The 26,889-nt window shown below is 37.1% G+C and overlaps 1 protein-coding gene across 2 annotated transcripts in view; it reads right to left on the reverse strand.

The window, feature by feature from the left end:
- pcbp4 (poly(rC) binding protein 4) overlaps window positions 1–26,889 on the reverse strand; it is a 77,967-nt gene that overhangs the window by 30,827 nt on the left and 20,251 nt on the right. For both annotated transcript variants that reach the window (XM_041798348.1, XM_041798349.1), the window contains exons 2-7: window positions 17,945–18,134; window positions 17,702–17,725; window positions 13,501–13,533; window positions 10,026–10,142; window positions 4,659–4,790; window positions 373–501 (exon numbers count right to left, since the gene is read on the reverse strand). In XM_041798348.1, the coding sequence (XP_041654282.1) occupies window positions 373–501; window positions 4,659–4,790; window positions 10,026–10,142; window positions 13,501–13,533; window positions 17,702–17,725; window positions 17,945–18,052 (543 nt within the window). In that variant the 5' untranslated portion in view covers window positions 18,053–18,134. The remainder of the gene's footprint in view (window positions 1–372; window positions 502–4,658; window positions 4,791–10,025; window positions 10,143–13,500; window positions 13,534–17,701; window positions 17,726–17,944; window positions 18,135–26,889) is intronic.

The raw sequence follows: 26,889 nt of genomic DNA on the forward strand, positions 1-26,889 counted from the left end.
TCCAACAATACTGAGCTCTGACCTGCGCTGCACCTTTTGGCTCTGTGTGATGTCTTAACCTGGCAGATTAAAGCACAGGAGGTCCAAACAATAAAGGAACTCTGTTCTTTATGTGAGATGAAGATAGTGGAACAGACTCATGCTTCTGCAGCACTCTATATCTAGTCGACTTCTCTCAGAGATAGCGTTACGTAACACAGAAGGCTAAGACGGCCTACTAAAAATGCATTAACTTCTGCTGCAGTGGAATAGACAATGACTGGTGAAATGAAACATGCACGTTAACAGCAATTATTTCCATCACGTCTTGGCAGCAGAGCTCTGACAAAATGTCAGCTAGGTGAATGAAAAGAGGAATGGGACACTTCCTACCTCCAGGATTACCGTGCAGATGAGCTTGACACACTGGATTACAGAGTCCTGATTCCCAGATATCGTCACCCCTCGCTCAGTGGAGTTGGGCAGCAAATCCCCTGCCACCTGTATCTGAGCTCCAGTGCTCTGCGAATGATAGGGGTTTAAAAAAAGAGATTAAGTTTGAATCTACAGATTAGACCAGTCTTGATTATACAGCCATGGCTGCTTTCTGTGTTTCCCTACTGGCTTTTCTGACCTTATATTTTCCCACAAATACTGACAGAAACCAAGCAAGACGCAGTTTGTTCAACGTCAGGTCCAGTCAGGTTGCAAAACAATGAAAGTCACCCACAGTAAGTGAATCCAATTCTCTCAATTTTAGCTGATTCATTTCTACTCAAGCATGTCTGCAGGCCTGAAGCCATGCTTTTTATCGTCTTACTTTGTGTCTTTATCAGGCTGCAGTGTTTCTGGAGGCCGTTATTGAACCACACACGTAACAAAACGCTTCTATATGAAAGCTTGTGTTCAGTAGCAACCAAACAAACAAAACAAATCTGTAACTGAAACAAATTTGTGTTATGAACAGGACAAGAAAACCTGTCTTACCACAGAAAATGAGACAAGACTCTATTTGTGGATCAGTACAGAGCTAAAGTTACAGCGTCAGATGTCTCTGGCAGCAGATCTGATCAGTTTAATCCTGATGTTTCAACTGAGCAGCCTCAGTTAAGACAAGAGGGTTTCTCTTTTAAATTTGATGCTGCTGAGTCATACCTTGTGTTGTGTGAAATGATCTATCCAGGCCGCATTGTCTCTCCAGTTTCCTACCTTAAAAGTCCAAGTGCATAACCCGATCTGATGAAAACCTAATTTGGATAGATTCTTTAATTGGTGATTCTAAATGTTTGAAAAACTCCTAAAACACCTGGAGCTGAGTGCAATAGCTGTGCATAGATAACGTCTGTCTTTACTCCCACGTCTGCCTTAGCTACATCTTGAGTCAAGTTTGCACTGAGGGCACTAAGACTATGTGAGAGCGGTTGCAGATGCATTCGGTTTTATCATGCTTGTTCATGTGAATATTCAGAGATTAGAATGTTGCCAAGTAAAACACTTCCATCCTGTCAACTCTCCTCTGCAAACTATGGACAGAATATTTAGATAACAAATTTAAAAGAAACAAAATTACAATTTCTTTTTGGAGTTAAGCAAACATTTTTTTTATGATATTGCATGACATTGATGAATACCTACCACATCTCTCACAGTGTCTTTAAAGGGTGTTTTGCCTTTATACAGGAGAGGATAGGAAAGTGAATAGCACAGGAAAACAGGAAGAGTAAGAGTGGGGGTTGACATGCAGGAAAGAGGCCACAGGTCAACACAGTCTGTCTGCAGCCCGTTCATTTCTGATAATCACTCTCCTAACTATTGATCTGAGATGCTGTACATCTCAGATTGGAATTACTTTAGAAATAAAATTGGATTAAATTTAAGTTTAGGGTTATGGTAAGGGTTAAGATAACAATTGTGACCAAAGCTGGTAAAAACTCCTGCAAGTCGTCCGAGGTCATTTTTGAGTTTTTTACACATTATGAAAGCATAGATTCCAAGCTTTCTAATGGTGTATCATACACCTTAATCTGAGCATATTTTACAAAGATATGCTCATTTGAATGTTAACTTCTAGTTCCTGTTTGCTCTGAGAAAACCAGGTTCAAAGTTTCAAGATTTCTTCTACCTTCAGGCAGGCCGGGTGATGGGCGTGAACAACAGGGCCACATTTACATAAAGTCCACCCAAACCATGCTTCTGAGTCGGACTGGTGACGCTCATCAAAATATTCCCATAGGAAATCCGCCTTCATCAAACTTGCTCTGTCGAGTGATCTTGAAGTTGTCCGAAGTCTGTTGATAATTCTTGCTGCTTCCTCATCATCTCTTCTACTTTTCTTCGCTGCAGGGCGCATCTTGAGGCTTGTTGTTAAAGGTGATAACTAGAAACAGCTGTATATGTGCTGAGGGGGTGGTGTTTGAGCCATGCAGTGTTTGTTATTGTCCATCTCAATGGGCAAAACTGGGAACAATGGCAGACTGAGTGGCCAATTATCAACCCGCAGTTTCGCTTTCTCCTCCCCTCAATATCCTTGCAGCAACTGCGAGAATAGGGCATTTTTAAACACAAAATTAGCGCTTTTAAATATCACATTTGTAATACTTTTTTCATCAAATGAGTAGTTTAAATGTCGGACTTGCATAAAATGGGAAAAAAATGATCATTTTGAAGAAAACGACTTTGTATCCATTTTTCTCAACCACCGGAATGCCGACTTGCAGGAACTTTATCTGGCTTCGGTCACAATTATGATATCAAAATTTAAAGTTAAAAACCTGATCTGCAAAACCTGATTACAAAACATATAATAAAGCCGAGTAAACAGTCTGCTTACAGGAGAAAAGCTCCTCCTCCATTAAACATTTCAACACAACCAGCATAGCTGACACAGCTCTGTTAGCTGTGTACTCTATGTAGCTAACAGTGCTAAAGCTAAGCTCACACAGCAGCTACTAAAACTACATATCCAAGTTATCTGTGTAGCTAAGTTAGCTTTAGATACCTTCGCTAAAGCTCATGCTACTTAAGCTAACTTAGCCATTGTAATGGAGCTATGTAGCCAACGTAGCTATTGAGCTAGAGCTAAACTCATAAAGCAGCTATGTAAGCTATGTAGCCTCATTAGCTTTAGCTATGTTTTCTGTAGCTTAAGATAACTTAGCTACATTGGCTTATGTAGTAACGTCAATTACATAGCTAGTGTACTTATGTGAACTTTAGCTAAAGATAACAAAGCTAAAGTGAGCCACTGTTTGTGTGTTTATTGCTAAAATGGGTCTATCTATAATTTAATCCCAGATTAGAGCTCTGACCTTTTTTTTTGTATTTCATTTATGAAATGTTTCTTAGTCTGTAATGTATTGTGGTTATTTAATGAATGCAACTGTTAGACTTTGTTTTTGAATAGTTTAATTTTAAAAAAATGCAAAAATTGGAAATACACCATACTGGCAAATTACAACACTTCCTTTCTGAAATATGTGGTGTCTCAGATGAACAGTCTGTGAGAGTGGCCATCAGAAAGGTATGGTCTGCTTCCAGACCCCTCTCAACACAAACCCCACCAGCATGGTGAAGATAGTTTTCCACTTAACGGCAAACTAGTGAACAAGAAAATCAGGACGATTTTTAGGGCAGCATGTGTTAAATAATAATAATTCAAAAAAAGAATTCAGGAGTGCATGTGTGAAAACACCTATAGTCCACAGAGGAAGAAGAACTGCATTGACTAAAGACCATAAGGCTCTCGTAGTCAGAGCCTTCAATTCTGAAATAACTGCCTTGCTGGAATTCAGGTTGCTTAATGTAGCACTGCATTTTAATTCCTCTGCTTTAATTATTCTCTTTATACTTTTGGATAATTCAACAACCAGGGAAAATTTTGAACAGATACACCATCATCTTTTCAAGAGGCTAAATTGGAGGAGCTTTGATCTTTAATTCCAAATAGCAATGACTGCCACAGCATGGCTGAAAATACAAGATGTGCTATGTTTTGTTTATTGGTCAAATAACTACACATTCTGTTAAGTATTAAATGTTATAGTATTTCTTGTAACAGAAATAAGACAAATCAGGAGACAAGACAACAAGAATATTGTGTTTCTGTGGGTTTAAAAAAATTGTGGCATATTGTAGATGGAATTGCCTCATATTTCAGGCATAGAGTGCTCTGGCTGAATTAAATCCTCTAAAAAACAGCATGTTAGCATTGCCACAATGAATACATAAATGTGTTTGGTTATGGTATTGTTAACACTACATTTACTTTTAACTGTCAGTTATAGTCCTTATTCTTTGCATATACCTCTTCTATATTTTGCTGCATGGCCGTAGATCTTGTATCTTATGACCTAAATAAATTGATAATACATGCACTATTTTCATTTATACTTTTATGCTATTCACAAATATTATCAGCACCTTAAATGTGCTAAATTTATAAATTTGAATTGTACTGTACTGATTATTGCCAGCACACTGATAATGAATTAATTCAAGCTGAGGGACTGTATTCTCTAACAGAGCACAGCAGGGCCAAAAAGCAGAATTGTGCTAAAAGATATATCTCTCTCTTCCAGCTCCACCCCCCCTCTGCTGCAGGAGCTTTGTTCTCTTCATATTTCAGTGTTGAACCTTCCTGGAAGAGGAGGATGGAGTAGATTTGCGTTCTGGCTGCTCACCTCTCTGATCTCCTTTATCTTTGCCCCTCCCTTCCCAATGAGAGAGCCACACTGGCTGGCAGGGATGACCAGCCGCAGGGTGACTGGTGGCTTGGAGCTGATGGTGCCGTTGGCCACCAGCGCAGTCAGGTCCTGGAGGGAGATGTGAGCAAAGAAGAAAGGTGGTGAGAGGTAGAAGAGAAATAGGAGAGAGGTTCCCGGTGGAAACAGATCAGGCAGCCAGGGTGAAGAAGGATATGGAGGGAGAGAAAAGCTACTGGAGGGATTAACTCCAACAATTAGGACTGTGGAGGAGTTGAATTTGAATCCATCTCATTTTATTTCGTCTATTTGGGTTTCACTTGCATCCAAGTAAACTGTCAATTTCAGTTTCATCAAGTCTTCAATCATTAAGAAACCTGGCTGACAGTTTTGAGTATTGGAAATCAAACAGCAAAAAATTTGAGTGAATTGCCAATTATGCCGAATCATGTTGAGCCAAGTCAACGTATCACTGCTTATTAGCATTACCTCGGCAGTATGAAGACCAAGCAGGCAATATACATATGAGAAGCAGCCAAACTCAATTTAAACTGCATCAAAATGAATTGAACAACAGAAAAAAGCCCACAGGATCCAAACCAGAAGTGTCAGGTGGAGCCTTGGGTGGGAGGCAGAGTGAGCAAAGAGCAATCCAGCGTTTTCACTTTATGAACTCATGCAAGTGGATTTTACATGCTGAAATCATGTCATGTATGCAATCCGGCCCATCATGGGTTCTGAAAAGCTGTAAAATCCTCATATTAATGGCTTACAGGGAAACATTAATTGCAGCAGTGCTGTTGAGCAAATCGTGCTTTGTGCCTTTCATTCTGCTACATAATACTGAGCCAGAGCACATTGTCTGGGTGTCCTTCATTCTGCAAGCAACCTGAAACTAGTCACCTTGGGACAGCTCTCTGAAAGATCTTTTGAAATCAACTGAATATATGCAGTTTTAAGAAAAAATGTTTTCTTTAAATGTGAGTCATTTTAAGGTTAGAAAAGTCAGTTTGAGTGTTCATGCACTTGCACAATATTTTACCCTTATTTTCAGTTACTAATGGGTCTTCTTCTTGCAGTTCAAAACGGCCATAAGATAAATTTCAGTTTGAAAGACAGATGAGTTAAGTTACCTTAACAAGAGTTTGTTGAGAATACTATGTTGAGAATATTAGGTCTGTGCCTGTTGCAGTTTACCTAAGCCTAGTATAAGGACAGAACAAAACTAATAACAGTCAGGCTGGATCTGTGGTACAGTAGTTGGCTTCACCTAGTAAGTACCAAAAAAGCTACGAAAAATTAGCCTGTGCCTCTTGCAGTTAGCAAAATATAATTACAGAAACTTGTAACAGTCAGGCTGCATCTGTGGAACAGCAGTTAGCTTCACCCAGTACATTATAAAGAAGCTTGAAAAAGTTAGCCTGTGCCTGTTGCAGTTACCTCAGTCTACTGCATTGGCAGGAACAGTTAATGGGTTGCCTGCATAGTGGTAGTTGTTAACTTCACCTAATAAATCAGGGGTCAGCAACCAAGTTTTTCTGACCAACTTAATGGCGGGCCTAAATTACATCTTCATCAGGCAAAACCTGACTTTCCTACTAAAAAATACTTTTTTGCTCATCTATACTATTATATTATGTACAAAAACGTAATTTAATAAAGTTATTTTTTTTAAATCAATGAATTTGCTACAGACTGTTATTATCTATTTATTTGATCTTTGAGCCAAGCTTGTTATTTGTTTTAATTCAAAGAAACAGATTTTGCACTTTGTCTGTTACAGTGGCACACAGAGAGTGATTTTTCTTTTTTTCTCCTTTTTCTCAAAGCACACATGTGCCAATTAAGTTCCTGCCTCAAGCCAGTGTGTGTCTGAAGTCAAGCAGATGCTGCTTTATTTTATTTATTTTATCATATTTTGTCATGACTTTTGAATAAATGTCCTGAAATCTGTGTGGAATTGTCGTTTATGTGATAGCAAATATATTTATATATTTTTCTTTATCAGTTTTTTAATCAATGTCATCTGGTGGGCCAGGTATTATTGGTGGTGGGCCAATTTTGGCCTGCGGGCCACCAGTTGCCTTCCACTGTAATAAATGATGAAAAAAGTTATCTTGTGCCTATTGAAGTCAGCTTACCCAAATACACTGACAGAAACTATTAACAGTTAGGCTCGTCTTTGGCATTAGTTAGCTACAGTTGACTTAAATGAGTATGAGAGCAGAATTAGTTAGTTAAAGGTTTGTCTGCATCTGTGATACAATAGTTAGCTCAACAACAAAAATCACAGAAAAACGGTTGTAACAGTTAGCCTGCACCTGCTGCACTTAACCTTGGATTGACCGTAAACCCTAGCAACATTTTTCCTGGGTTTAAGGCCTAGTAGTTAGCTTAACCCAGTAAAGGTCTGGAAAATATCCAGTAACAGTTAACTAGCATCAGTTTTAGTTACCTCAATCTAGTATGATGACAGAAATAGCTAGCAACAGTATACATCTGTGGTACAGTAGTTAGCTTAACCTTAAAAATCGCAAAAAAATTGCTAGTAACAGTTCGCCAACACCAGCTACACTTATCTTAATCTAGAATAATGATAGAAACAGCCAGCAACCGTCAGTCTGCTACCGGTGTACAAAGCTAAACCTAATATAACAGAAATAGCAACAGTAAGCCTGAATCTAGTGCACTTGGATAAACCTAGTATAATGAAAGAAACAGCTAGCCACAATGAGTTCTTTTGCTGCACTTTGCTAAACTCTGTATAACAAAAACACCTAGTATAACCTAGCATAATGACAGAAAAGAGCTAGAAAACAGTTAACCTGCATCCATGGTACTGTAGTTAGCTAAATGTCAGAAAATAGCTAGTAGCCTTGCCTGCAGTTAGCTAAACCTAGTAAAAAGACTACATCTTTTTTAACAGTTAAAAGGATACTCTGCCTACCATTAAATGTTCAGAAACACTTGCACATGATAAAGTCTACAAAAAACAAAAGGTTTTATGGGCCAAACTAGGCTTAACTTAGAAACCTTTCTCTTGACTTCAGGTGCCTGTTAAAACTATAAAATGTTCAACAATTTCTTTGAAAAGATATGTTGGACATGTAATGGGGAATTAAAGGCAAAGAAAATTGAACTGTCTAAAATGCCCCAAATTTGATGCTCACCATAACAGCAGTCATATTTTACATCATCTTAAAGAATTATATCCTCAAGTAAACCAGGGTAAATGAAGCAGATCACTGTTTTACATCAATATAAAGGTTAAAATACTTATATACTTACTTAAATACTTACATACTTACTTAACTTACTTAAATACTTATCAATATCTGATAAATATGGTAGCTAAAAAAAAGTGCATACCCTCAATGCTCCACGGTTACCTACTGTATTTATTGTGGACTTTGGTTTATTTAAACCTATATCTCAATACATTATTTGGATCAAAAAGCTTTCTGTGTTGTTTTTTGCAGTGCAGGTAGCAAACATCCTGTGTCTCTGCTGTGGGTGGAGACTGAGCTTTTAATTAATGAACTGTGTGTCTCTGTAAGGCTTTGAAATGTAAATAAGATTCACTGTCTCTCTTCCCATCAGAGCTCAACCCACAACAAATGTGTGACAGAATGCAAAGCACGCTGCTTGTTTTTGAACAGTTTGTGTTTGCAGTGAAATTGCAGACTTTGACTTAAGAAAGGGACAGTGTGGATGTGTAACCTCGGGGGATTTTACTTATGAAGAAAAACTGCATAATACTTCCAATAACCGTAAACTTTAAATTTAAAAAAAGCATATTCTGATGTGGGCTCTTGTGTGTCTCTGCTCCGTGTCTATATTTAGTGAGGCGGATCAGGCTCTCTGACGTCTCGTCTCATTAGTAGCTCGTCTGTACAATCACACGACTCTGGGCGTCATTTTCTGGATTTGATCTAAAAATACGAGCCTCATCTTAACAACTGTGAACGCTCTCATACTTCGCTGTGCCATCCTTGCAAAAAGAGCGAAATGGCGGAAATAAGACAGCGGGTTATAAGAGCATTGCTCACACAAAGAGCCGCTAGGCTTAAATCCCTAAAGCATATTACATTGCTTGGGGGTTAGAGCCCCAATATAGACAGATTATACTGCTTTCATGCATGCTGTGCCTTTACAGCTCAAAAACAACATACATGGACGATACTGTTATGCATTTAGTGTGTTATTAGCATCTTTTTCACATGATCAGACCACTTAATTTGTACTCGTGCACAAGTAGGGGAGCACTTCATCCATAAAACACAGACATAACTACACACGTGACTTGCACAAGTGATCATCTGCCAAATAAAAGAACTAAGTGAGCATGCCCTCCTGAGTACTCATAAACTATTGAGACAGGAACAAATGCCAAGTCTAATACTCAGTGGCCGAAAAGCAGATTATTCCCCTTTGTTTTTAATTAAAGGTGTCACACAAACAATAACTCAACTATGCTGAAAGTGGCACACAGTGGGTCAGCCAACATGTTACCATGGAAACTCAAGAGGTTGAAAAGAGGTGAGTGTGAGCGATCTTTAATGAATCCTTTGCTGTGCTCCCCGCCAGCGTGTGTTTACTGAAGGCTGTCGACCTGAGCAGGGAACACCTGTTTTATTGCCAGAGTCCGCTGTGATGCTGAATCAGAGTGAAGACAGCTCCTCACTTTGCTGTTTTAATTAGTGTGCTGATGGACAGTAACTATGGCGATTAATAGCAGGAGGAACCCATCATCTATAGCTCATTAGCAGACAATGAGATGAAATACAAATCCTTCTTCATAACAACTTTGAATAATTTTGATTAAAGCTCTCTCTGACAATCAAAGTAAAGATATGTTCAGGTGAAGTGGCTCCAAAAGTGACTCATTTACAGTGCAACACACATCACATCCACCGCTTCACTTACACTCACTTTGAAATGGTTTTACAACAGCAGCTAAATCCACTTATCCCAAATTTTCCTCGGCACTGTAATCTTATCTGAAAGCACATCATTGCCATGAAACAAGGCTAAAGTTTTTCCTTCCATCACTTCAGTTTAGAGTATAATCGATAGCCATAAAAGCCCATTAGTGGTGATGTCGAGATGAAGCTCAGGAAATGATTTCTTGTAATAACCTGGTGAAATGGATTCTTGCAGTCTATCTTTTTTTACCTCTCACAAACAAATTATTAGAGCTTCATGAAGACTTTGCCAACTTCTTACATGTATTTTCTGATTGCACATTGACTAGTTTCAACTTGAACAAACTCTGTAAGACAGATGTTGACTTGATATCAGCTGTGCATGATGGCATTTACTGGCATGCATCATATTAACTCTTACCTCCTCCAGTTTGTATGTGATCATGGTGAAAGCTCTGAAGACGCAGTCTGTGGAGCCGGTAATGGTGATGATTCTCTCCGGACATGATCCCTCTGAGATGTTGACGCGAGCACTGCTCTGTGGGGATAAAAGTCAGAGGTTTAAGGACAATATTTGCCTGATACTCTGATGCCACTGGAGATAAAATTAATACTTTTTCTTTGCTGAGGATAAGACAATAAGATTGATACTACTCCCAGTTCTGGCAGTTAAACATGTTACTGCAGCCAGCAGCATGTTACGTAAGTTTAGCTAGGCATGGTGTCTGGATGGTCCACGAGAAATGAAATCCACCTTACCTTTGGAGAGAGTTTCTCCTTTGTTCCTTCAAGCTGGGCTGAGCTATGCTAATATCTAATGCGTATTTATTTGAAAAAATTAAAAATAAAAAGCTCAAAACAAAGAAGTGGGTTAGCAGCTAGCCTGGCACCACATCAAACCTACAAAACATAGACTACTACATAAGACTTTGCTTCCTTACACCTTTATTTATTTCATACACACTCTGCAATCTAAAAACAGAATTAGCTGCTCGTGGGTTAAATGTCAGGAAGTCCCTGTTAAGCTTATTTTTTTCCTGCTTCAGAGCCAGAAGTGGGTCTAAAATCACATACTTCTGTTCTGTAATATAGTAAACTTAAATGCAGTGCAGAGAACCTAACCACAGTGGGTTAGTATCATCATCATGAACTGCCTTTTTGCACTAACAGGAAGTGTTAATGGTTTAACTGCCTGTTTTCTTCTTGTACTTCTTTTACAACAGCAAATTATAAGTAGACATTAGGCATGTTTTCCCGCACTATTAGACTCATATAACTTGTATTTTATATTAACAATACTCCCTCTGCTGCAGTTGCTAAAAACATGTTAGCGTGTGAGCAGATGGTAACGCTAGCTAGCGCGCAAACGTGCTAACAATGCAACATCCACATGCAATTCTCTGACATTTTTGAGTGTGCCAGTAGGAAACTGCATTTCAGTAAGAGTCTCAGTTTGATTGACTATGTGCATTTACGCACTCAAAATGTTTAGTGTAGAAGTATGCAATTTAGGACGCACTGTAGTGCTCTCAGTTTTTATGCTAACAAGGTTCACCTTCCAATTCCTCTGTTTACTGAAAACAAACAAAACCCCCAAGAAATTCAAAGAAGTAGTGACAGCTAGCAATGATTTACATGTTGGTTAAACTTATTATTGATCATTTCTTACAAACACAGGCCTGAAATCCTGGTTGAATGCTCTTCCAAAACTGTAATGAAGCCTCCCACCAGTAGTAGCTGCTGTAGCTTAAGCTAACGGCCATCAGGCTCACAGCATACCCACTGACACAAGGACTTTGACTGTTTTCTAAGCATTTTCTCATCTTTGGACTAGTCTGTTAGATGTTATTTAAATGGGCATTTAGCTGAATGGGGAAATAGATGTCTGGGAACATCCTTATTTTATTTACAACAGGAGCAGCCCAAAAACAGCACTAAAACAAGAAACATGTAATCTAGTGCTGTCCAAAGGTAACTCACCTGCAAACAAACTTGTCAACAAACTCTTTATATATGAAGCTTAGCGTTAGTTCATGAAGGACACGAAAGTCATACGCCCACCTGTGATCAGCTGATGGCTACCTGATCCCAATTATCGCCTTCCAGATCACGCAGCCAATCACAGCTCTTTCTCTCAACACAGTGCCCACTGAAATGTGACAGCCATCTCATTAATCCCTACTTGAATTAATGCTGAAGCACTGCGCTGCTGCTGGCAAAGCTTAACCTCCCCCACCCCAGCCTCCTCCTTTATAGCATAAAGCTTGCTGCACCCTCATATTCAGAATCATGCTACTGTGGATTTATTGCTTTTGAACTAATTTCATTGTATTCAGTGTGCACTGTCATAAATGTATCTATCTATAGAGTGGGTGTTTCTAGCATGCACTTCCTGGAAAGTGAAAACATGCTGCTTGACTAACCCAGGGAGCATCTTTTGAGCTGAGCCTTCTCCACCAGGTAAAACTATAGATACATTTTGCAACAAAATGGTTAAATGTATGCCAAAAGTATGCCTGAATGAAATGTGCTTATTTACTGCAAACACACTGCATGCCAAAAAGGACAGCTGACAGTTTTATGTTGGTAATCACAGGAGCTCCTGGTTTAGGCAGACTTTTTCTTCAGCTTTCAACAGACACGGGCTAGCTATTTTGCCATGCTTTCAATGTTAATGCTAACAAGCTAACTTGCCAGGGACTGTGCCTATAATATTATTTCTCTTAGCAGAGAGCAAACAAGTTTATTGCCCAAAAAGTAGTTTTGTTCTGCTTGTGTGGCTAGGTTAAGACTATATAAAGTGTTTGGAGACATGCTGTACAGTGCAGAACACCCACAGATAGCAAAGTCAAGTGAGCTAAAGGAGGTGAGACTAAACACTAAACAGCACATTTCTGTATCTCAGACCAGTGACCTCATGGAGTTTCTCCCCAGGGTTTTTGCCCTCGTACAATCAATCTCCTGCCCTCCTCTTTTTCCATTTTGTGTCCTTGTGTTTCTCCGAGTTCAGGTCACATGAGCACACACAGCACAGTCCTCTGACTTCTGCAACATTTTCGCCAGTCATTCCACTGAGTCATGCTCCCACTGTGGCTTTAAGACCCATGATACAAGTGACAGGATGAGACTTAAGCAGTTGGTAAGTTGAAAAAAAAAAAACATAACAGCCTGGATGAATGAACGAATGGATGGCCGGATGGATGGTTGGTTGAGTAGTTTATCCAATCCCCCTGCAGGGCTACATTGTCCCATGACCTCACTCCTCTGTTTATCCCTCTGCCTCATGAAGTCAAACATAAAAGCCTCACAGCTAGAGAAAGAATCAAATGTAGTGCCACGGTGTCAGCCTAATTACGTTTTAATACAAAGAGTTAACCAAGCGGCAGTAGTTTGGCTGCACCCTTGAGATTTAAGAAGAGGGAATGGAAGGGCAGACAGAGATAAAGAGAAAGTTGTTTTAGGGAGGAAGAGAAAGAAAAGGGATTTGGTAAGAAAGCAGCCAGAGATAAGGTGTGGAATCATGAGGAGGGATGATTTAAATTGAAAAGGTGCCGTTGCTGCCCAAAAGGCAATTTGGACAAAATTCCTGTTCTGTATGCTTTCCAGACTCAAAGCCCACAAACAGAGGATCACTAATATTAATACATACAAATATAAGACAGCTGAGACAGTATTAGACACCTTCTGTCACAGGATTATTTTCCAGCTGAAATAAACCTGCAGGACTTGAGGTCAAAGAAAAATTCAAAATTAAAAAGAGATTTGGTCGAACATGCACACAGTTAGTCACTCAAAAACACCTCTAACAGGCAACTGCATAACCTGCTGTGCACATAAGCCCTGCATGTTAATACTGAGGCAGTTGATAAAAAGCTGACATTGTGAAGCTTTCTTACCTCTTCTCGTATTCGTTTTACTGTTTCTCCTTTCTGAAAAAGAGATGAGGGACATATTTGAACAGAATCAAATGTACTTCATTTGAAAAATTCTTACTGCACAGAGTTCCTGACCTTAAAATGAAACCTAGAATTCAAACTAGAGTACCAATGGCTAAAAAATGCATGAAATACATCTTTGTATCTGATTCTTCACTGTCTGTGGAGTGTGTGTTTAGACCCCCTGTCAGGGACAAAAAAACATCTGTCAACATTTTCTCTTCTTTCAGGTTTTATATGGCTTTACTCCAGTCAAAGTGTCACCCCATTCACACCTTTGTGCATCCTCTGAGAACCAAAAGCATCAACACTATTCCTTTCTACGTAAACCCTAATACACATGGTCCATTCTGACTTCGGTGTTTGTCTTCTAATGATGGGAGAGCGATGAGAGCTTTGCAAACGAGAAAGGAAAGGAGAAAAGGCTTGGAGCTTAGAGTGGCAAGTTATTAGCCCAAGTACTGCAGATCAAGTGTCTCTTCGCGGAGCTGCAGAGTGTATGCCAAGCTCAAACCCTCCATTTTTCTCCCTTCTCTTTGCTGTCTCTATTTTCTCCTTTTGCTTTCTGCAACACATTGCAGCATCCATTGTGACATTTCTCTCCAGCACGACTTTTTTTCATCATTCGTCCCTGTTCCTTCTTCTATTGATGTCTTTTGTAGGTGTTGTATTACAGGGCGTGATAGCAGGAGCCACTGAAGCAACACAAGGCAGCCAGGCGCCCCCCAACAGACGCTAAAAGTGCCACAAGGGGCCAACGGTAATACGTCTTAGGAGCTCGGTTTCAACAGGGGGCTTGCCTTCAATGCACTGATGTTTTTGTTTGATGGATTACTGTGTTGCATTATGGGAGGTGTGGGCGGTGGCGAGGCCTTAAGAGGTTTAGATATAAGGCAATTACATTTAGGATGGGGATATTTAAACAGGGATTGTTTCTTAGAGGGCTTTTTGCACTGTGGATTTTACAAAGTAGAGTCAAAAAAGAGAGAAAAATTACTCTACAAAGGGACACAATAAATCCACAGGGAAGTACGGAAGTAAAACAAAGAAAATAGATAAAATGTATATTAAATCATACACGAGTCAAGCATTCTGACTCATTTAAATTATTTTAAAAAAGTTTTTTTTTCATTAAAAACAATACATTTTTTTAAATAAAAGTGATTTAAATTGATTAAAATAGTACATTTAAAGCTCCTGTAAGGAACTCAGTGGTTATGTTGACTTTGGCACCCTCTGTGGACAAAGTGGTACAACTGATCTCTCTGCTGATCTTCTGCTGTGTTGTGTCAGCGTTAAAAGAAAGTAACCCATCCCTATGTTAATGATCTTTATGACTTTTATTCGAATCTATTATCTTATTTTCATATCTACAGTGAGAATATTGGGGGGAGCGATGGTTTAAAAATGGGAGAAGATATGTGTTTAAAAAAGAAATATGCAGTATCATCAGCCCTGCTCACAGACATGGCTGGGCCCCTACAGGGCCCAGAGAACAGAGCCTCCCCACATAGCATTTATCAGTATCAACACATGCATTTGATCTGTACAATTAGCGCTAGCCCCCAGGTTAACATCAACCGCTTGAGCCTAGCTTCAATCAGCTTTGGAACAGACTGAGAAAATAAATTGTTGCAGGTGTTAAAGAGGTACTTTCCTCATCCAATGGGCAAACCCACAATGTTAGTAATATATAAAGTAATTAAAATAGGGGGTTTAAAATTTAAAACCGGCAACAATTCTAAAGATGTGTATTTTTGCTGTTTTAATGGGTAATAACATGTATTTTTAAAAATGATTTAGGGTTGATAAGGTATTTGCTAACCTCCATGACTCTGGGCCCTTACAAAGCCCTACTCTTGGTTATTACTCTGGGTATTACTACTATTCAGAAAAAAAACCACCAACAAAAAAAAAAAAAAAAAAAAAAACTTAACTGCACCCTTTAATAATGCATTCAAAGTTAACTTTTGTGCATTTTACTACTTTTTAGGCTGCACAAGTACATCCATGAAACAAAAATTGTGTTGCAGAATTTTAGCCCATCATGATTGCGACGATGAAACTCTGATTTAGTAAAGAAAACACATGGTGAGTGTGCTTTACAGAAGAAAAATGTTTTCCATTGTTTTTTTTAACTCAGTCCTTTTGAACAGGAAAGAGAGATAACCAGTGATACTAACATTTTTTCTACTGACTGATTGGTTATTTCTTCGTGCAAAATAGATTTGGGGTTCAAACTTCTATAATGCAGATTTTGCAGGGTTTCATGCTTTTAGAACTCAGATTTAAGACTTTTAAAGACCTGAACTGAGAAAATTCAATATAACCTTTTGCACGGTAATCGGTCAAAAATTATTTTGTGATTTAATGAACTGTTTAAGAAATCAAATGGCAAAGGGCAAAAGGGAAGATCTGTTAAAATAAGGTTGGGGTAAAAGTGCTTTTAAGTAGGCAATCTGGTAGCTCAGATATTAGAGAACTGGACTAGTGTTTCACAGAAGAACAGAGTCTATCAAATTACTATGAGTCAGATAAAAATCAGACAGGGTTCTGGGGTCCTGCCCCTGGAAATTTAGAACATTCAACTCTGAATTTCCTGAAATACAGGGAATATTTACGCAACAATTTGTGGAGAAAGTTTGAGACTGTATAAGGTTAGCTAGAAAAAGGAGATTTAATAAAAATATGTCTTGGTCAAAGTGCCCTCTAAAATTTAAGATGTTTTGCTAGTAAAAAGAAAAAATCTGACTTATTGTCCTTTTATTGCCTTAAATTTAAAATATGCAATTTACAACAATTTAAGATATTTCAAGATCTGCAGGGGCCCTGATTTTAGGAGTTGCAAGGGCAGTATTTCAGACCTGAATCTTAAACACAGGGATTAATTAAATGTATAGCATGTGACTCACAATGAATTCCTGGCACTGAAATTTACATCAGGTCAAAGTGGAAGTCCTTTTTAATATATTTTTCTATTTTTAAAGGACAATCAGAAGATTAGAATTATATTGCGATTAATCCAGGAATTCCATAGTTAGAAGTCTCCCTTTCTTGCATTTAAAACTTCCACTATCATTTATCTAAAACTGTTTTTGTTTTATTTTGAATTCTTGTACTGCCATGGATTAAGGGTTATTGACTTGCTGTTTGGATACAGACCTGCTCTTATAATGAAAAGAAAAGTGAACTTCAGATATTTCTATTTCATTTATTTCTAAAATCACAAGTTGCAGGGGAGTTTTGACTTGTCGACTGAGCTATCTGTGATTTCTTTTAGAATGAAATGAGATATTAATGCACAGTGGCGTCGTTAGTTTACATCACTCTAGCTGCAGGGAGACATTGCAGTGGCTAAACCAAAGTGTGCTGAAAGGGACAATAAAGCATGAGATTAATTCAATTAAAAAATGATGCACTAATTATGGACCATAATCATATCCCTGTCAGTTGATTAAAAATAATTTATTATAGGCTTTGTAATTAATTAATTATAATAAATATGTTGATAACTTGAATAAGACTGCATTATATGTAGATTAAATAATAATACAAAACATTTAGAAAAGACATGTTTCTAAATGGCATCAAAACTTTTTATCAGCTTTTGAAACTGAAAATTGTCCACTTACAAGTCAACCTAGGATAATATTAACCTGAAGAATATGGACTTTATCCATGAAATTATAAAAATTAAGAGCACAGAGAACACCTACATGTGATCCAATAAATGTTACAAAGCTATTTTGTCAGTTGTGTGAGTGTGATTAATCAGCATACATTTTTTAATCACATTTTTCACACGACTAATTGATACAAATTAATCTATCATTCTGATAGCTCTTGTTTTAATGCCGTCAGCCCTATAATACTAGAGCAATATGTATTCTCTGTGATGGTCTTGTTTGTGTTTGTAGGTCATAGAGATGCAGCATTATTATTTTAGGTGGTTTCATAACCATTTAAAACTCCTCACAGGAAGTTAAAAAATTTAGAAGTACTATTGAAAACAAGGTTACAAAAAGATGTATGAGAAAAAATCAGTTTACTTTAAACAAAGAGAGAATTAAATTGAGTAAAAGACGGAAAATCCAACTAACTGTAGCTTTAAAAAAAAAAATTTGGTTGTAGCTAATTTGCAAGAAAGCGAATAAATTCTTACCTTTCCTATGATGCTGCCGACCTCCTAAAAGACAAAAGTGCAGGAAATTACAAACATACATTTCATTCTATCAAAGTAAAGAAAAGAGAAAATTTTCTAATCCTTTATGGCAGCACTCCATTATTCATCATCTCTGTGTTTTTTCTTTATTCATGAAGCTGTGGCAAACCACGCTTAAGAGAGCTCAAAGTGCTCCAGCATGCACTCACTCATTTATGCACAATGTGAACAGGAGGCTTGTACCTTTCCATGCATGAGCAGTCGTAGTGTGAGGGTCACTCCCAAGCCCCCGTCTCCAAAGTCCTGCTCACAGTTCATAGTGGTGTGGGAGTGGCACGCAGGGAGACGCATGAACAAGGCTCATTCGCTGGTCACACAGTCAGACGAAGGCCAGCGCTCGTTCTCTGGCTCTCCGAGGTCCTTTAGTGCTGCTCTGAGGGATTAAAGAATTCAAAAATAAAGTGTTGATTAGGAAAGAAAACACTCTTCAATCCTGCTAAAGATAAAAGTGGCTAAAATTAAAACTAAAGGCTGTGTTTGCAGAAACAGCATACTTCTGCTGTGTTAAAGTGCATTGTTGATTGAATAATAATTCACACAGATCAAAGACATTCACATAAAAAGAGAACAAATCAAAGCTAGATTCAAACACACCCAAGGCCTCTGAAAGCAAGTGTTTCTGTGAGGATGCTCTTCATTAGATTGAGACAGTGCAATATTGATGATGTTTTATAATGTCATAATGAGGAACAGCGTGAGCAGGATATTGACCAGAAGCACCAACAGTGTCAGCAATGTTGTATTTAATCAGAGATTTGGGGTCTTTCTAACACACTGTGGGTGGCCATCGGTGACTAATACTCGACCTCTGTCTTCATTAGATGACAACTCACAGTGAAATGGGGGATTTTTGGAACAAGATGGCAAAAAAGGAAAAACAATTTCCAAAGAGATGCAGATTCATGCATTGCTAATCAATTTCTTTTCATAAATCTGTAGATATTTGGAGTAATTTCAGGGATGTGTTTTTCTCCTCTTCGTCAAAGTCACACAGGAGAGAGAAAAAAAAATGATGTTATGAGGAGACAGAGCACAATTTATACACAGACGTTAAATGAGAAGCATCTGTACTACTGCCAGAATGACAATGTGGCAGCAGCTACATGCATGTCAGGACTGTGACATACGCTACCATGATTAATGTGAGTCACCTGGCTGCTCACAAGCTTAGCTGGATGTATAATTAGTTTATGGAATAATTCATGTTTCTCCTTGATTTATTTCTATTTACATTCGTCTGCAGATAGACAAATATAGAATGCATTAACAGTGACTCTGTAGATCTGTCATACTAAACCCACGGATCCTGAGGCTCTTCTAAGTCTAGTTTTGGCTCTTTTAAGTCCTGCTTGAAAAAATAAATAAAACATTACAAGAACACAAATACACCCTCAACTCTCAGCTGAATCAGCCAACCAATCACAGTTTATCCTACGTCTCATGCTCTCTGTCCTGTGCCTCATTTTTCAAACCCCAAAAATCAATACCATTCAAGCTTATCGATACTCCTATCAAGTGTCATGGGTAATTTAACGTAACATAATATCTTCACTTAAATGACATCATTCACAAACACATTAGTTCCTGAAACAAGGAACAAAACGTCCAAGCACATCAGCACCATGCATTAAAATTACACTAAAAATGTGGCACCTTTCGAGTGTCTCCAGGTTAACAAAAATCTGTCAACTCCAGCAGAAAGTACGGGTATAACGGTATTTCTGTTCGTCTGTGACGTTTCAGTGCGGGTAGTCACATGACAAATACATCCAAATGGAGAAAAGAGGCAACCACACACAGCCACCACACGGTATCAACACCCCACTCTGGGTGACAGTAATCCTTGTTCAGGGCATTTACAGAAATTCTAGCATTAAATCGATTATTTTCAACACCTTTTCCAAGACCCTCCTCTTACATTTTAAGACCCTACTGCATCTGTAGTTTCTAATCCGTTTTTTTTACTGACAGGGTTTCCTATATCTTTTGTGCTGATTGTTCGATAAAAATGTGACTATATAGAAAAAGTCAATAGCATTTCTTATTGTGGAATTCAAAACAAGCTTTCTTGAAGCAGTTTGAGATTAGAATGGTGAAAAAAACCTTGGTTTGATATCATAAGATAACATCCATTTATCGTAAGATTTGCCAAATTCTGCTGAAATTAGCCCAGGCATTTCCCAAGATGTTGACCTTACACGAGTCAAAAGTATACTTGAAAAGGCGTGGCCATGGTTATTTTTGTTTGCCATGAAACAGGAAGTTGTTTATTTCATGTGCTTAACAGACATGTAAAGCCAAGTAACTTTACGGAAAAATGTCCTGTGAGAAACTGGGAAGAATGATATGGCTTAAGCCTGGTGGGCGAGGCCTATTGACGATGAAAGTTCTTTTGTTTTCAACTACCTAGAGTAGCTATACCACCAACTCGATGTGACTTTTTATTTGTTCTGCAGTTCAGTTGAGACTGCAAAGAAGAGCATACATTTAGGTTTTTGACAAAAAAAAAAACATTAAATGGCATTATTGACCATTTTAGGATACTTATAACATTCTTTAATTACGATTTTGATTCCCTGTTGCAGCTGATAAAATCAAAATCTAACTAAAATCAAATCTAAATCAAAAGCCAAAAAACTAATTTAATACTTTTTAAAAGCCTTAATTTCAACTAAATTGATTTATCAATTCTAATACTTTTTAAGACACACAGTTGTGATTGTTTGCTAAGTGCTACTTAACAACAAATGAAGAAGAAGCAGACAGAAAAAAACACACAAAGATGGAGAGTTAGCAGGATGTCATGGCGGAGCTACGAAACTCACCAACTTCCTGTGTCTCAACTTCTCTGTAACGTTTTTAAAAAGCCACTAGATGCTAAAAGAAAGGCTGAATATTACTGTTGCAAAACACTGTATACACTATGTGGAGATATACGGTTGAAGAAGAGCAGTTTCAGTTGTGTAGTAAAAGTGCTTATCACAAAGTGCCTTCCCATGTTTACATGAACCAGTCAACAGTAATGTAGCACAAATAACACCTACAATCAGTGTATATTACAGCCAGCAGATTTTTTAAATTTAAAATAACAAATCAAAATCAAGAAATAAGCTGTTTTCCAATGACAGTTTAAAAATAGATTTTAAAAAACATAGAAAAAAAATCCTGTCTGTGGTCCGTTCAGTTAGTTTATATTAAATATGGAATCAAAAACATAAAACAAAATTCAACTGTTTTCATTTTCTTTTCTTGTGTAAGTTTTTTTTTTAAATTTACTGTTTCCTGTTTTGTGTTTCCAAGAAGAAATGAATAAATAAAAAACAGTTTCATTTTTCATGTTATGTTTGTGTGTTCAGATCAAAACGGAAGATCAAAGAACAGAACAGTGGGACTGTAACATTATTTTTTCTACATGTGTGACCCCTGCAGGTGTTGTGAATAAAAAATGTTACATCAACAGAGCTCTGTTCTTTGATCTTCCTTTTTGATCAAAGCACAGAAACATGAGTAGAAAAACAAACTTTTTCATTTATTCAATTCTTTTTGCAAAAATGAAAAAAATCATGTTTTTTGATTTGTTTTTTAATTCACATTCAACATGAACCAAGATTATTGTAGTAAACTAAAGCTAAACAAAGAACTAAAACTGAAATGTAAAAATAATTTTAGCTAACTGAAACTAAATAAACTTAGCTTTTCAAAAAACTTAGTTCTGTGTTTCCAAAACTTCATAAAATTAAATTAAATAAGAGACAAAACCTCCTTAGTTTTAGTTTTTTGACATCAACAGACTGCAAATCTGAGCCTGGAAATGTGGCCTGATTTGATTAAAGAAGACATCACATATTGGTAATTTTAGGTAGTTGGCTGTATTCAAATATGAAATTTGAGTAAATAAAATGAAAAGTGAAGAGTAGCATAGCAGTAGTAGTGTTTTAAGGTGTTTTTAAAAATTGTAAGATGTTTACTTTTTGTGTACCTTTTAGTTCACGTCCCTGACAACTATTCCTTATTGCTGAAAAAAACACTGAAACTAGTAAAAAACAGAATAAAACAAAGCATTTATAAAATCAAACTAAACTAACAGCAGTAAAACTGATGAAATTTAAAACAAAAACTAAAAAGAAATAAAACAACGATGTGACAACACACTTAGAAAATATGAAACAGTGATCCAAGAAGTGCATACTTAATTTTAATTTTTTTCTTTTGTATTAATTTTCTATTCAATATCAGGTGATGTCATTTTTCTGTGTTGCTTTTGTTTTGCATCATTTTGTTTTGTACCTTTTTTTCTTCAAAGTTCAGAAAATTATAGATGGTACCAATGAGTTTATGTGTCTGGGTCTTGTTGTTGCTTTTTTCCTGCTGAACTGAACTGTGAGCCCAAATGCAAGGCATAAGGCAAACTGTGAGCTCATTTAACTATAACACCCCTAGCAGACACATGATATAAGCTCCTGCTGCTGTGGGACAGTCATCCTCCTCCAATCACAGCCACTGTGACAAGCACTCTTAAATGTGGTGACAAGTCCCACTATGGTCAAAAATAGAAATCCAGTGTTGAAATCTGCATTGAAATTGGTGGGAGTAAAGCTAGTAAGTGAGTTTACATGCATTAATTTTATATGTTCAAGGTAAGATAGGCCAGATAGAAATTTACGTTTTGGTGAGTACTTAAATATTTCAGTAGTCAGGGGAATTTTTTTCTCTCAGTAATATATAATTGATATAATCATACAAGCTTACACCAATTCTGTTAAAACATATTGTTTTGTCATCTTTCCACTAAATAGTGACAGTATTTCAGCTGTATAATGGTGCCAATAAGCAGTTAGATTGATACTACTATCGATAACACTACCTCAAATAAACAATCTCCATCCTTAACTGTACTGTATTTAATGCTTTTCATGCCTTGATAAATATTAACTTAGACCTCTTGGATGCAATCTGTCATCAGGGACAGGAGGGTTTTTTTTGGACTGTGGCTCTTGCAAAGATATTTTGTCAATGTGGCTACAGATTAAGTACAGTAGATACGGTTAAGTACCACGGCTGTTATGAAGTCAATGATAATCATTGATGATTTTACTGATGCTTTGTTATAGGCTTCACTTAATTACAGTTTAGAACTGACCCACCTAATTAAATCATTAAAGCCACTAATGTATCCAATATTAAAAAAACAAGGCAAAAATGATCATCACAACATCCTGGAATGTTAAGGTGAATCATCTTGTGCCTTCTTTGTTAAAGCAAAAGTCCCACTTCATGACACATCCAGACTATTATCATACTAAGATGAAATTAGCATAAAATCCTCATGTTGAAGAAGATCAAGATAAGGTTCCTTTCTACTTAAACAAGACTAAGCTGCCAGTATCCAGCATCAAAGCTGCCCGATGGTTGCATCAGAAACTCGCTCCCTCCTTATCTGCAACTTTCCAAAACAGCCAATCAGCGGTTTACACCCACTTCACAAAGTGATTGGACAGCTGTGTGCAGATGAGAGGCAAACCAGTGTTTGAACCTTTCTTTCATTTCAGGCAATATCTTCAACATTCTTGACACAGCTCCGTCTGTCTGCTTGTAAACAACCTGAGTGCAACACTTTGAATTTCTTCCAGGAGAGACTGTCTGAACCTTTGGCCCCATGTTGAACCAATATTGCATCAATGAGGGTTAAGCAGATTTAAAACAATGCAATGTTCTTTTGTGTTTTCTTTTTCAAAGATACCTTCATTTTTTAACTTCCAGTCATGTTTTCCCTTTCTGTATTATATATTTCAAAGGTATTTTAAAAATTGAGTTTTGAACATTTAAAAGCCCTGAATCCCCAAATTCCTTTAAAACAATTTCAAATTATTAAAATTGAGCTAATCAAATGCATTCCAATCTACTTTACTTATGTAGCACATTTACAAAAACATGAACATTAACCAAAGTGCTGTAGGTTAACTAAAACAGAAGTCACTTTTAAAAAGATATAAATATACATTGAGGCAGTGATATTTTACGTGTAATCCCACAGAAAAGATTAAAAGAGGGAAATTTTGACCTCAGAAATGTTCTGTTACAAGTCATATCAATCAATTTGTTTATCACACTAGAATGGTAGGCTTTAAATGCCAACTTTTATTGTCAACCTTTATTTTTTTTTGTCTTTATATTTCCATCAGTCATGTGCAAGAAAGAACATGCAAGAAAAATATCCCTGATTCTTGAGAGAAGGGAAACAACATGCTCCAAACTTCACTGTTCTTTTGTTGTAATAGTAATTTGAGATTCGTATAGGTTGAGGTCTCATGGAGCAGTTGTGTTTTGGAACAAATTTTAATTCAACCTTTTTTTTCTAGAATATGACCTTTTTGCCCTTCATCTTTAGATTTTTGTCAACTTCTTTGGGCACTTGAAAATAAATTTAATTCTATCTTACTACAGTAATTGTCTGTGTTGGTTTACATGCCACACCCTTGCTCCAACTGTCCTTGACATCTCTCAGAAGACTTCTTGGGTGAACTGGTTTGAAACTGAGGCCATAAAAATACAGAAATCAGGGCCTGAATTTCATATTGTGCACAAAATATTGAATTCCTGCAAGTCCATCTTTTACATGTGGGAGAATCCCACATAAAATCATTTTGTTATATGGCAAACATTTGCACGGTTGAAGAAATGACACAGCAGATGAGCGATGCAAGTCTAGATCATTAAGGCACCGGCTCTCCCTCTCCTCATGCACACTTGGGTAGGTGTGAGCTGGGGTGAGCTGTGTGGTTCATCCAGGTAGGCTAAAGCTGCCAACAGAAGATCCCCTTCCCTGATTGATAAACTCCTCCATAATCTCTTTGCTCTCTCTGCAGATTTTGGGTATGTGTAAAAGTGGCATCCGACATGCGCTGCATCCTGCAATGTTTGGATCGTTAAAAATACTTTACGCCACAAATGAAGCTTGTTTTATTCGTTTTCAGTTATCTTATACTGGTTTTCAGTAATGGTATTTAGCAATAAAATGCATTATTTTCACTTTTTTGATGACTTTATGATGTTCTAACTTAACCTTTCATTTTTACCATATCACACTAATCTTTTTCAACAATTTAATAATTATTTCATATAGATTGGCTGGTATTTTCAGAAATAAGCATAATAAAATGAATAAAGGAAAATACTTTTCTTGTCAAAGGAACAAAAACCATCATCTGATAGAGCTGATTAGTATCTGATGGCGTTTACAAAGTGGATAAAAAGTGATGCCTTAATCTAGCTTTTAAATTAAAATAATTATCTCTATTGACTATAAAATGAAGAAAAATTATGAAAATGAAAGTTGAACCAAACTTTCTGCATGCTCTGATTAATATTAGGGCTGTCAAAAGATACAACATTTTAATCTCAGGATTTCTGAAGTTCATTGCGATTAATCGCACCCTCTGCATCGCATTTGAAAATTCCCTTAATTTGCATTTAAAATTGTTATTGTATTCTTTTGATTTTTTTTTTGCTGTCTTAAACTAAGGATCATTGACTTCTTCCTTTATAAATATAAGGTATGACATAAACTTAACCAGGCAGATAGAACACGTTATAGGTTGAAAAGAAAATAGGGGACATTATAAAGGTTAAAAAAAATCAATATCATTAGGTGCAGATGACTTTTGATTAGTCCGCAAAGCTGTTTGTGAGTCTTTTTTTTAAGTGAAATGAGACCTTAAGTAGCAGTGGTGGACTTATTTTACATCACGGTGGCTGCAGGGAGAGGCTGCAGTAGCTTAACTAAAGATGTCTGAAAGAGACAATAAATCATGTGATGATTGTGATAACATTTTTTTTTGTGCACTAATTGTGAATTGTAATTAATCATGATTGATCTCGACAGCCCAAATTAATAAACTGATTCACACCCCCAGGTTTGGGTTGTGGCTCTAGCAAAGGCATTTTTCAACATTTTGGCTCTTTGGTTAAGCAGGATCAAGTAGCACTGCATTAAAGCATCTAAAACTCATAAAAACAAATAAAACCTAGAATTAAGAACATACTAGACACAGTAACGGTATTCACACAACTCACATGCTGACTTAAATACCAAGGAAAAAAGAGTCCCCTTAGGAGTCATAAGACCACTTCCATTTTTTGGACTCTGTGGTGAAAAATGCTAACTTAGGCATGCTAACACTGAAACAATGATAATACTGGCATTCATTTTATTATACAGTATTCGGGGAAGTCCTTTGCATTTATCATCACTGAACTTTAGATCCATGTATAAAGGAAGATCTGTGCCATTTATTTAGCTTAATACTAAGATGTTTGGCTCGATTTGCTAATTTTGAGATGCTACAGACGCTGAATGAAATATCCAAATTGCACCAAAATAATAGCAGATTATCCTCTGGGTACCGTGAATGTTTACACCAAATTTCATGGCAGTCTAATAAACTGACATTATATTATAGCCCCAAAAACAATGAGATGTAGTCAGACGGTCTAGTTAAAAGCATGAGTCGTCTGGGAACAATGAATGTCTGTACAAAATTTGAATCAATCCATCAGGGAGTGAGAATATTCCTTTGTTTCTTTTTTATTCAGTGTTTTTCTCTGCTAGCACAGCATAACTGACTCATTTTATCATGTCTGCTTACAGATTTGTATCTTTCTCTAGTATAAAACACACCTAGCAGTTGAATCTTTGATCTTCAAGGATGGTAAGCTCTCATTTTGGGCAACAACAAGAAGCAATAAAAAGCTATCCTCTCATTTTTCACTCATCAAGGCCACTTGTTTGTCTGCCAAGTGCATTCCAGGCAGCCTACAGAGCCACTGTACACCAACCCACTGCTCCAATGCCACTGACACCGCCTGACTTATGAGTGTGTTTGTGTGTTTCTTTTATTTATAAATTTGCATGCTGTCTTTGAATTTGGTGAGCTATGTGAAGAGATCATGTTTAATAAATGGATGTTATTTTAAATGAAAACCAATTCCTGAGAGACTGGTCGCACTGTAGGAAGGTTTATTGCTTTTGCTTAGTGCACAAGGCCATCGCTGCTTCGCTGATTTATTTATGCACTGAATGCTTGCAAAGACATGTTCAAATGCTCCAACACATCCTTCTTAAGATGACA

This window comes from Cheilinus undulatus, linkage group 11 (genome assembly GCF_018320785.1).
Source record: "Cheilinus undulatus linkage group 11, ASM1832078v1, whole genome shotgun sequence".
Lineage (NCBI taxonomy): Eukaryota > Metazoa > Chordata > Actinopteri > Labriformes > Labridae > Cheilinus > Cheilinus undulatus.